We start from the raw sequence: 12,785 nt of genomic DNA on the forward strand, positions 1-12,785 counted from the left end.
TTACTGAAGATTAGGATAATCGCAACCTCATTTCATAGATGTACTAAAAAGATAAACCCAGCATTACCACATGTACTAGCAGTAAGGTTTTTGGTTTCGGAATAAAACTACACTTAAAATAAAACTACACTTAAAACTATTTTATAGATTCACAGCATACTTTAATTTTTTTCACAGCATACTTTAATTTTTGTTACAATTGAATATATATAAATAAAACAGACCTCCTTAACCTTCCATGCAATTCACTGATTAGCAGGCTTCAAAGCAGTGATGACAACTGATAGACACATTGCACATCTGCAAAACCGCAGTATAGATATGACCCATTTTCCTGTCACCACAAAACATATGCCTTCTGTGTGAGATGCAAATGTCAACTTGCTATAATTTCACTTGATTTGCATGGCAGTTTCATGTATAGTATCCCCTACTGAACCCTATTTGCTGACTAATTTTGAACATTCAGAACCACTACATTAAATTTTTGTTAACAAAAAAAAAACCGCATAATAACCACACCCTCTTATCTCATACCGTTTATCTCTCCCATCGTTATTAGATTTCCTGTTAATGGTTTTTAAGCTATTTAGAACAACACTTTGACAAAACACAAACACAACAGCACAGCTTCAACATGGGTTTAAAAAGTAGATGAAGCAAATAGTAAAAACATATTTATATGTATGTGAAACAATAATCTGACTTTTAGTTTACACAATCTTCTGTAACATCTGAGCTCCGTCCATGACATGACATTTCCATGTCCTCCATCAGGCTCCACTATGGTTAGGTGCCATCTGCTTTGCCTGTAGCACCTACTTTGAATGACACATTTTTCATCATAGACATCAGTTTCTCCTTGAACTCCCGACACAGAAAGATGTAGAGAAGTGGGACCATACAGACGTTTGTGCTGGCGAGCCAGAGACTGAGTTCCTTGGCAAACCTGTTGCGTACGTAAGAGCAGCCAGTGTAGGAAGAAAGGTCGACTTGTTGAAAGGTGAATGGGATCCTGATAATGTGGTATGGTCCGAATGACACAAAAAATACAATGACGACCAGAAAAACACGCAGTTTGATCTTCTGCTTTCCCTGGATGTTGCTGCTGCCAGAGTTTCTAAAAGACTGGATAACCTTGTTTGCGATACAAATGTAGCACACTGCGATGACCACACTGATGAGCCAGAAGAAAACATTCTGGTAAATCACTATAGTTTCATGGACCTCAAATCCAACCGGTCCCTTCAGCTGCATACAAGTGCTGATCTTTGTCACATTGGCTACAAAGTTGTCACTTAAAATAATATTTGGTAAAGCTGTGCCTCCAAGCAATACTACCCAGACTATTCCTGATATCAGCTTGCTAAAGGTCACATTCTGACAAAACAACGTACTGCGTGGTAACATGATCTTAGAGAAACGGTCAAGACTGATGAAACCCAGCAAAGTTATAGATGTGTATTGTGTACTATAGAAAATGGCACTCAGATAACAGGAAAGTATGTACAATACGTCTGATGTACCCAGCACGCCTCTTGCAGCTTTGATTGGGATGATCAAGGTCATAATGATGTCAGCAGCAACTAGATTTTTAAGGTACACCATGAAGGTGGAGGTGGACTCGAGGTGCAGAGACACCCAGGCTGCCACACCGTTCAGCAACAAAGCTACGGGGAACATCAGGAAGTAGAGAGCTGGGACGATATGCGGATTGTTAATTAAGCCATCACAGTTTGAACCAGTGTGAGATGTTTGATTCAGTGTCATCGCTGCACCTGAAGAAAAAGAAAAAAAAAAGAAAGAAAATGCATTTTATAAACCACAACTTGTTTGGGAGCATCATCTTCATGTAGGATATGCATTGTGCATTTTAAACAAACTGTTCCTTTGAATATGTGCAATATTATTGGACAGATGCTGATTTTAATATATATAGTAAAAGATAAATCATTCAACACCAGATATTTTTTGTCTGGGTAAAAGTGTTTTTTTTTTTTTTATTTTTTTTTTAAATTTTCTCTAAAGGTTATTGTCAAAGGGAGGATCCGTGCATTTATCTGTTATCCGTCGCCTATCCCAGTCAGGGCTGCACATTAAGCAAATCAAAGGATGTTGTTTACTACATGGAAGTGCAAACTATGTTATGTAACAACATACAAATTCAGAATTTAGTAAAAAAAGGTTTATAGGTTCCCTTATCCAGGCAGGACTGTTTCCTTTTCTTATAGAATTTATAGTCTTTCTTGTGTGTATCCCTAATGTTCTTGTATATGCGCCTAGTTTTATATCCCTAACAAACAAACAAATTAAAAATAAATAAATAAATGAATAAATATATATGTGTAACTACATACAAATTCAGAAATCAGTAACGATGGACTCTAGTGTTTCTCGACTGGGCAGGACTGTTCCCTTTTCTTATAAACCTAATAGAAAGTTCTGTGTATGTCCCTAATTTTCTTGAGTATGTCCCTAAATTTCTAACCCTAACCAAAAAAGTAAATAAATACATAAATATTATAACATACAAATTCAGAATTATGAAGGAAGGCTTGTAGGCTTCCTTCTTCTTAAAGACTTAACGTTCTGGAGTAGATGAAGAAGCAACTAATTTAACCTATTAAACAATATGCGTCATATTTTATGACACCTTGTGAACATGATTTGCTTCTCTTGTATTGTAGTAAGTGTTTCTCTTCAAGAATAAGACACTGAAATAATTATCTTAGCAGCTATCACCACAGAATAATTCAGTATGTACATACTACATTATGAACTAGTCATTTGAATAAGATAATTCTGGATAATAACTTACAGCTGATGAATTGCCTCACTCTTCTCAAACACAACGCTGCAACACAGACTCATGTAACAATATTCTTACTTGGTAGTTGTTTAAGACACACGGTTGATTTTCATAGCAAACAAATCAACGTTTCTGCTGCGATTAGACTGGCAAGTTTTCAGGACATATGCAAAGATAGGGTTACTGGTCTTTAGACAAAGCAGAAGGCCTGATACACCCAGTCTGCAGTGTAAACACTAAGAACTAAGATGAATGAGGACACAGCTTAGATTCAGGGGGCCCAATGCTTCGTTTTACATATGAACCTCAGACATCACCATCTCTATCTCACCTTTAAGAGCATTTATGGTTTTTTTTTTTATTGATATATTTTAACAGAATCGTTGGGCTGAACTCTCCTGCAGGTTTATAGTTATCATCATCCTCTGAGTCATTAGCACAGCAAATGTTGCTGATACCGACATGCCCCTCGCTCTGAGAATCATTTGGAAGGCTAAATGCAAATCACTTGTTTCCACACTCACCATCATTGTGTTGTTTACTCCTGGCAGAAGAAAATAAACTTTACTTTAAGAAACATTGTAGCAGATAATGATTAAAAAAAATAGTAAATGACCTAAAAACAAAAAACAAAACCCTCATCATTTAAAAATCATCTTCTCTCTTTTGTGCTCCTAATTTGTTTTTTCAATCTTTGTTACTTGGGTAACTTTGCTCATTGATCAACTGTTTGCTTGCTTCATTAATTGATTGCACCAGTTTCTGCAAGAGTTACAGAGCTGATTCTGCACCAACTGCTGCAGTGGCATCATCTGACCAGAGGGTGGCCTCAGCTGTTAGAGCCAACCCAAAAGTCCCACAAGCTTTACCGGATCGTTTTGCCTGCTTAAACAAAGGAAGTCAAACAGATTTATTACATAGTGGTTGGGTTTTAATTCCATTACAGTCAAACTAATTAAAAATCTTTGGTATAGTTATAGCGACCAAAATTAGTGGGTGCAGTGGTGTTTAATTTCCAAGGCACTAAATAGACACAATAAAGCAAAAATAATTTAACATGTTAGTTTATTACTTAAAGAGTAATTATATATAATATAATGGCATAATTTAATGAGATGATGAAAAGTAGAATACAAAAACATTACACAAATTAAAGAATTTCTGGCAAGTGAGCAAAGTACTTTTGCAGGGAAGCTGTTATATTGGATTTATGAGAGATGAAGAGAAACCACTTATATTGCCTTTCACATTAGAGGGCAGAACTTTGTAGAGTAAATTATTGTTCTTTTGTGCAGCAGGAAATATATTTCAAGCTGAGTCCCCATTTCAACCCAAACTCTTAATGTTTGCAATCAATAAAGTGATAATGATAAAGGGGATACTCTCAGTTCTATATTATTTTATCAGACTAAAAAATAATAAAATTTAAATCCATTGTTGGGATTAAAGACTGAATTACATGTATTACTGAACAAGCCTACTGAGCACAGGCCCAGCCAGGGCCCAAAGTGTCAGGGGTCTCTCCTGCTCCTCCTCTCCAAAATGTCACTTAAATTACTGATCAGCAAGAGACTCAAAATGACCACAAAGACACAAAAGATACCTACAAAAAAGGACAAAGTAACCAATGAAATACACACACAGGTACCTTAAACAGACACTATACAACAAAAAGACACAAAATGACTAAAGAGAGGCAGGGCAAGGCAACTTTATATGTATAGCACATTGCATATGACAGGGCAATTTAAAGTGCTTTACAGAGCAATACAATACTAAACATAACTAACAATATCAATACAATCAAAGGGTAAAAAGATAATATATAAAAGGAATTGGCATTTGTATTTTGCAATAAAATGTATGTCCGATACGAGTCCGCATGAGGCCAGTAGAGGGCAGTACAACACACAATGTAAAGATTACAAGTTGCTGTTCTCAAATTGTCTTCCTTAAAGTAAAACCACAGCTCAGTCTGTGACTAAAGACATCTTATTTATCTCTAACTTCCTTTTTATGACTAATGATTCTTCTTTCTACAGTGAAACATCTTCCTTTTCATCCGAATATAACCTGACGCAGATCCCTTTAGCTTTCATCATGTCAACCAGTTTGTCTCTGTACTCTCTGCACAGGTAGATGTAAAGAAGCGGATCCAGGCAGGCGTTAGTGGTAGAAACCCACAGGACCAATTTGTGGACTATCAGCACCCACTTTTGAGCACAGATATCAATTTCAAAGATTTCATAAAGTGTGAATGGGACACGCATCACATGGAGAGGCACAAAACACACAAAAAACACGAGAAGGATCAGAAAGACTCGCAGCTTAGTCTTCTTCTTTCCCTGGCTGTTGTTACTCCCAGAGTTTTGGAAGGACTGCAGGACTCTCAGGGTGATGCAGATGTAGCAAAACACAATCAGCATCACTATGATCCAGAAAAAAATCTCCATAGAAAGAACCACGCACTTGTGAAAAGTTACACCTGCTGGAGTTTTCAGGGACATGCAAAAATCTCCTGTTGAATTAATTACAGGATCCTGGTCTGTTAGAATGATAGTTGGGATGGCTGTAGCACCAAATATCACCACCCAAACAGATGTGGACATTACAAGACTGAAGACCACATTTTGTCCTAACAGCTTTCCATATGGGCGAACAATTTTGAAGAAGCGGTCGAGACTGATAAGACCCATTAAAGTGATACTAGTGTACAAACAGCAGTAGAAAATGACATAAATGTAGCGACAAGCGAAAACCTTTAACTCAACAGCTGCTCCAGGTAGCTGGCTGGCTGCCATTGGCGGGAAAGTCAGCGTTATGAGCAGGTCAGCAGCCACCAGGTTTTTGAGATACACTATAAAGGTAGAGGTGGACCGGAGGTGCAAGGACACCCACGCTGAGACCCCATTGAGCAGTAATGCAAAGGGAAACAAGAGGAAGAAAAGACATGAGACAGCCACATCTACGGTCTCAAGGCTGTAAGAAGCACAATCAGAGGAGGGGGGTTCTGTGCTGTTGGACGCCATCATAAAATCTGGAATAAAAACAAAAAGAAGAAAGAAACATACAGACATAATTTAGCTTTTAATCCAGAACTGTTTGAGACCTGTGATCATTGTGGGATAGAAAATTAGCAGTGAGTTCTGTAGGCCCTGCAGACCAGACCTATATTCAGAAATTTTGCTTTGGATTCATATTTTTATGCCTCCGTGCCAGCGACAGCTGTTGCGGAGGCAATACGTTTACAGGCTGTCTATCTGTCCGATCCTTTCTTGTAAACGTAATATCTAAAAAACTCCTTGAGGGGATTTCCTTGAATTTGGCCCAAACATCCACTCTAACTAGACAATGAACTAATTTCAAATTGGTCGTCAAAGCTCAAAATTCAAGGTCACTGTGACCTCAAGTCAGTCTCATGGTCATAACTGTTAGATCTGAAGAACGTCTTGGGGTAATTTTCTTAAATTTGGCCCAAACGTCTACTAGGACTCAGCCATGAACGGATTAGAAAAGGTCAAGGTTACTGTGACCTCAAGTCCATCTCATTTTTGTGAACACAATATTCCCAGAACACCTTGAGAGAATTTCTTCAAATTTGGCACAAACGTCCACTTTGTATAAATGATTCACTAGTTAGAATTTGGTGGTAAAAGGTCACTGTGACCTCACAAAACATGATTTTGGGCATAACTCAAGAATCATACACTAATTGTAACAAAATGTTACACAAATTATGTAATGGTGACATTTTATATCCAGAAGATAAATGGTCAGCCTCCCTGTGTCATCATTATGTTATCCAAAAACACAATTCTGGCCATTACTACATGTCATATATCAGGAACAGAGAGGGAGACTTTTGGTCAGATTGGTGACCCTAATCTGGGTGTGCTGGCTGTATAGATCTTCTGTACTGCTGGATTGAAGATGTGTGTGAAGCTTCTTCTTCTTCTTTAGCAAGATTTATATTTGAGGGCAGAGAGGTTTCAGAGAAAATGATCAGGCTGAGGCGAGCTCCAGGGGGCGAAGTGTGCTTGAATTGGCCACTGCCTTTGACTCAATTGACACTGAGAGCTACAACTGCTTTAAATGTTTCCTGCTGCCGAGTTGAAGATGATTTGCATCGGTCATTATCGTTTAAAAGACATTTGTTACTATGATTTGGTTTTGACTGCTCAACCAAAGCATTTGAATGCATCCTAGACGCTTAACCTTTCACTTTTGACACTGATTGATGAAAGTTATGTAACTGCTGGATACGTTTTCACCATGAGCAAGGAATGATAACGTTAGATTTAAGATATGCAGAATGACTGAGAATGTTCCAGCTTTTACGGACTGGTATAAAAGTCACAGTCTCTTCTGCATAATAGATCTGATTTAAAGCATCTTTATTCTGTCGCATTTGTATTTGCTTTTGGATTTAACCCTTTGGGACCTGGAGCAACATCACTTTTCTTATGCTGCTTTTTACACGCCTTTCAGAGGTATTTAAACCTTTTAACCCTGAAGAAATTGGTAGGATTTCTTTCAGAAACAAAGGAAAAAGGCAATGAGCAACATGACAAAAAATATTCCACAATGGCAAGACACTGGTAACTGCAGAAATTCATTTTTAAAAAGCTGGAGGAAAATGTCTTTTGGAAAAAAAAGCTAGGGAAAAACTATATTTAAAGCCAATTATCATATCACATAATTAAAATTATGTTCCAGAATTAAAAAAAAAATTTCTAAGAATGTTTTTCAGGTCATTTTATTTTTGAAAAATAAATTTCAGGTAAATGTATTTATTTAAAAAAAAAATAATTTCTGGTTTATTTTTGGATAATTTCTTCTTTTCTTTTCTCATTACATCAAGCCATATCAATAAAAGTTATACATGATTCACCACATCGGTGTATTCAGTGTCTACATTTGATATGTTCCACATTCATTAGTGCAGTTAAATTTAGACTGATGATAAGGATTAATATATTTAACAACCCAGTATAACAATGGCAAAGAAAAAGCAACACTTGTTTGATTTTAATGAATCTGAGCATGAAAGCTAAAATAAAGCCTCTATTTTTTTCCTTTAATTATTATCAATCTTTACAAAGTACATTAAAGTATTTGTTGTCTGCACAGAAAAAAAAAATTGTGTTTGATACCATTTCACTCTGAGAAGTTCTACTGACTAGGCCCAATTATATATTTTCTGAAAAATATGCAGTTTACTAAACCACATTTAAGTGATGCTGCAGTTCTTAAGCTATTTCATGTTCAATCTAAATCATACCGTCTATACTTCTAACCAAGAAGAGTTTAATTTCTTTACTTGCCAATCTAACCTGAAAGACATTTTTTCCCCAAAACAGTTGTGAAAGACAACAAAGTATTAAATCTCTCACCAGCAATGGTTATCTTCTTCAATCTGCGCTGTGCAGCCTGTAAGATTGACACCTTCACCTTCAAGATAAAGTCTGTCAGCCTCTTCAAACAAAGAGATGCAAATTCTCAAACAGTGAGCTGCTGTGGGGAAAGAGGATTCAAATAACATAGCTTGTGGTAAACTGTGTGTTTTTAGGCAACTCTGCTAATTTGTCTTTGAACATGTAATCCAGGCTACTCTGACTCAACTGGTCTCAGTGTGGCTTTTTTTTTTTACAAAGATATGATAAACGTCTACAGTAATTTTGTATAATGGTTCAATAGTTATTATTTAGTGCAAGTGTAGCTTGTAATCATTATCTTCTTTTAACTTGGTTCTCACTTCCTCAGTACTACAGTGAATTAATAAACACAGTGATAGCAATATGTATTTATCTATTTAGACAAGTACATTCTCAGCAAGAAGTGAATATGGTAACAGGAATTAATCATATATAGTGGCTGAGACAGCAAAATGTGGTTTAAAATTTTGCTATGGGAAAAAGGTACAACAAATAATGAAACTGTCTTCTTTTACAGTTGACTATTATGGATTTATGTAGAACTGGGAGTTCCCAATCTTAAGCAGTGTAGTTGGAACAGAAAGCAATAGACGCTCCATACCCAATATTTTTTAGATAGTTACTCCGAAAGACAGAGATCATTATTAGCAGCAAAACTGAACAACAATAGATCACAAACATATGCAGACATAACTGCAGACTCACCAACCATAATTATTATCCAGAGGAATCATCCTAACTGCAACACCTTCATGCAACAGTAAGGGATCACTGTGTATTGACAAGAGGTTATTTGTAAGACTTGAAGCTTATTATACATGTTTAGCTACTTTAGAGGAATACTCTGGATGAAAATTTATTTTTTAGCTTGTAGATTAATGCATCACATTTCTTCTTTTTCACATCAGTGGTAATCAAGACATGGGAAAAGAACTTTATGTTGTTATTAAGTGGAATAGTGAACCAAAAAGAAAACAAGGAAACTATGACAGTGTCAGTTCCTCAGTTTTGACACAGTTAAACCAAAAACAAAACTTTGTTTTCACAGTTAGACTTTGTTTAAGTGACAATATCAGTCTGTTTTCCAATGGTAGATAATAAAATAGAGGTTGATTACTTTATGTTACAATGTAGAAACTCTAGACTTATAAAACAATGGTGTTTTAAGAATTTTGTGATGATCAACATGTCGATCATCACAAATGACAGAAAACACCTGTCTTTCACCTGTACTTCTCTAATGTTTAGTAAAAAATAAAAGAATTTGGATTTTATCCAATTCTTAGTGTGGCAGGATAGCGCTGCGCTCCCTGCCGTGAGGGGCAGTGTGGCAGACAATTGCGCATCGCCTATAAATGGACCAGGTCGGACCCGTCTCGTTCTTTCCGCTTCCTCTTCCTCCTTCACGGAGCCGACAGCGTGTGTGGTGGCGTCTCGCTGGTTTGCAGGTTAAATCTCCAAACAAGGTATGCCTGCTCTGTGTCTCCTCGATCTGCTCAAGTTGTTATTCTGTGTTGTGGGCCTGGCGCTTACCTCAGTTTCGCTCCGTCCGGCAGCGCGGTGTTACCTGGAGCCAGGCTGTCTCCCTCGGGGCAGTGTGTGTGGTGCACTCTCTGCGGGTAAAGATGCTCAGTTCTCTGTTTTTATATATTATGCTGTCGATGGTCGGGTGAGGTGTACTGATTTGTTTTCTCCCGGCTGTCGCTGCTAGAGTCTGGGGTGTCCTTCCTCCTCCTGCCTCGGTGACATCTCTGATCCTGCTCTCCGTCTGCGGCCGTCACGCTTGCCGCTGTGAGCCTTGCTGCTGTCCTGGCTCTTTATGTGTCCTGGCTCTTTCTGTGTCCGGGCTATTTCTGTGTCCGGGCTCTTCCTTTTGGCCTGGGTTTTTTTCTTTTTTTAGTTTCATCTTGGCTTCGGCGTCGTTTTGGCTCATGGCTGACCCCCTCTCGTCCATTCTGCGGGGGTAACTGTCCTCCGTGTGGCTCTTCGTGGGACTCCAGCCGCTTTGACTCAGCGCTCGGGTCGGCCTGCATTTGACTCTCGATCCGGCCCTGTTGACTGCAGTCAAAGGCTGTGGCAACACAGCCTAGCCAAAAGATTGCCGACGTGCGCCCCAGAGAGGCGTCCTAACTTTATTGCCACAGAGCCACACCCGCCAAGACTGTTTTAAATTAGAGTGGCAGACATTTATTGATTATTATTGGATTATTAAGTCTTAGTGTTATATTGGATTTATTGTTTGAATTTATTTGTTATTTCTTTTCATTGAATTATTATTGCTTGAGTATCTGTTATATCGGATTAATTGTTTAGAAATATTTCTTTTCTTGATTTTGATAATTTGCGATTTAGTATAGTTTCTTTTGGCTTTGGGTGTTATTTTTGATTATGTTGTGTGTGAGGACTGCCTTGATTTTATGGTTTTAATATTGTTTTCTTCCTGTTGACAGGTGCTGAGGCCCAGGCGGCCGGTTCCTAGTGGTGGTTCCTTTTCACGTTTTGGTTTGCAGTGTCACGGGTGAAGTGTAGTTTTGGATCCCTCCTTTTTTTATTACGCTGTCGTGGTAAGCCCCAGCCCTGTCCTTATTTCCTTTAAGTGGCTCCTCACATCATTTCTCACCATTATTACCATCTTTTATGTTGATTTATTTAGTCTGTTACTCGGTTAAAAATAATTGTTTAATAAAATATATTTTATAATTGGAAATCACGCTCTCGTCCTGTGGAGTTATTTTGACCTCGTGCCTTGTTGCAAATCGAAAACTGGTAACTTATGAAGTCCTGTTATATCCTGGGGTGAAAGCCCCCAGGTGGCGTTAATCAACAACCTTTTGATTCCTACCTTGCCACAATCTGGCGTTGTCGGCAGGATCCACAGTTTTAAAGGACAGAGACGTGATTTCCATTTTAAAATTTTGTAGTGTTTATTAATGTAAGCTTTCTAGCTAGGGTTTGTTATAGAGCCAAGACAGCAATGGCAACAGTGCGTTGTTTAAAATCATCCCCTCTTTCCTATCAGAGGGGTAGGTGGGAATGAATTTTGTGGGCGGTATGGAGGAGGAAGTGCAGCGGCTCAAAGAGCTTGTGTTGGAGCTAAGGGCAGACAACGAGCGACTCCGTCAGGAGCATGCTGCGCCTCATTTGGCCCCTGATGGGGCAGCGTCGGTGTCCTCGGAGACAACTAGTGGTGCTAGTGCTAGTGAGGCTCCTCCTCCTGTTGTGGCCAGGCTGGTGGTGATTCCCCAGGGACCGTAGATGTCCTGTGTTTAATGGTAGGTCAGGTATCGGTGTGGCTAGGTGGGTTGAGGAGATACAGACATGCATGCGAGCCGCCACCTCTCTGCTGCTGATCAGGCCCTCTTCATCCTTGACCATTTGGAGGGAGGCGTGAGAGATGGGATTTTCGACCCGGGTGTGGGCGAGGATCAGCTCATTTTTCCATCTTCACGAGGCTGTATGGCCATTCGCTGTCTTATGTCACCTGCAGCAGGCTTTCTTTGCGAGGCAGCAACAGGAAGGTGAGACACTGCAGGAGTTCTCCTGGCTTTGTTAGCTCCTAATGGAGAGTATCAAGCAGTCGCCCTGATAAGATGCGAACTCTGAGGTTCTGCTCTTGTGATCAGTTAAACGTGAGAATGTCGCTTGACGGCTCTCTCGCCCGTGGTCGGCTCAAATGGTCGGTAGCGAGCCCACAGCTTCATTGTTAAAGGTCTGCTGGGAGGCCATTAGATGGGAGAGGAGGTTTTCCTGGAGGTGCTGCATTGGGCAGCTGCTCTCTTCCATCTGCTCATGGTTTACAGTTAGTGTCCAGAGTCGCTCCACCCGGCCCGGTGGTTGTCCCACAGGGGCCGGTTTAACTGAACTGATGGACCTCTTAAAGCGCCAACAAGAACAGCTTAACCATCTAACCCGCACCGTGGCTGCCTTACAGGCCCCCCAATCTCAAGGTAGGACAGCACGCCAACCCAGTTATATGTCGCAGGTGTCAGCAGCCGGGCACTTTGCCCGTGAGTGTGATGGTGGCGTGTTCCATCACGTGTTGGCGCTCACTCTGCTCACGGGGCCAAATTCCCACCTCTAGGCCTGCTTTGTCCACTCAGCAGCCGTCGGCTGAAGCCCGCTGAGCTTCTGAGCCACAGCTCAGTGGGGGCACCTCCAGGCTCTGAAGGAAGTAAACTGTCTGGTTTAATGTCCTCTTGTCCCACTACAAATGTTTTGATGGGCGATGTCTCTGTGCCATGCTTGGTGGACACTGGGTCCATGGTTTCCCACCATCACAGAAAGTTTCTTTCAGGAGCACTTTGCATCCTGGGAACATGATCGCCTGCAGTCCTGTAATTGGTTGCGGCTCCGGGCAGCTAATGGCCTACCTATTCCGTATGTTGGCTATTTAGAGCTTGATGTGACCCTTTGTGCCAAGGTGATGTCCCGTTGTGGGATCCTGGTTGTTAAAGACCCCCCTGAAGCTGTGACCTCAGTCCCTGGAGTTTTGGGGATGGGAACGGATCAGGCGTTGTTATCAAGATCTTTTTGGGGCCTAT

General features: G+C 39.9%; 1 protein-coding gene and 1 pseudogene across 1 annotated transcript; both read right to left on the minus strand.

Moving 5' to 3' along the window:
• Positions 1-740: 740 nt before the first annotated feature.
• Positions 741-1,770, minus strand: LOC148189368 (P2Y purinoceptor 13 pseudogene; annotated as a pseudogene).
• Positions 1,771-4,845: 3,075 nt separating this feature from the next.
• On the minus strand, positions 4,846-5,841 carry LOC148189369 (P2Y purinoceptor 14-like). The gene has a single exon (XM_088078320.1). It carries the CDS (start codon positions 5,839-5,841, stop codon positions 4,846-4,848), a length of 996 nt encoding a protein of 331 aa, XP_087934446.1.
• Positions 5,842-12,785: the final 6,944 nt, after the last annotated feature.

The sequence above is a fragment of the Plectropomus leopardus genome, chromosome 6 (genome assembly GCF_026936395.1).
Source record: "Plectropomus leopardus strain MGB_pleo_1.0 chromosome 6, ASM2693639v1, whole genome shotgun sequence".
NCBI lineage: Eukaryota > Metazoa > Chordata > Actinopteri > Perciformes > Serranidae > Plectropomus > Plectropomus leopardus.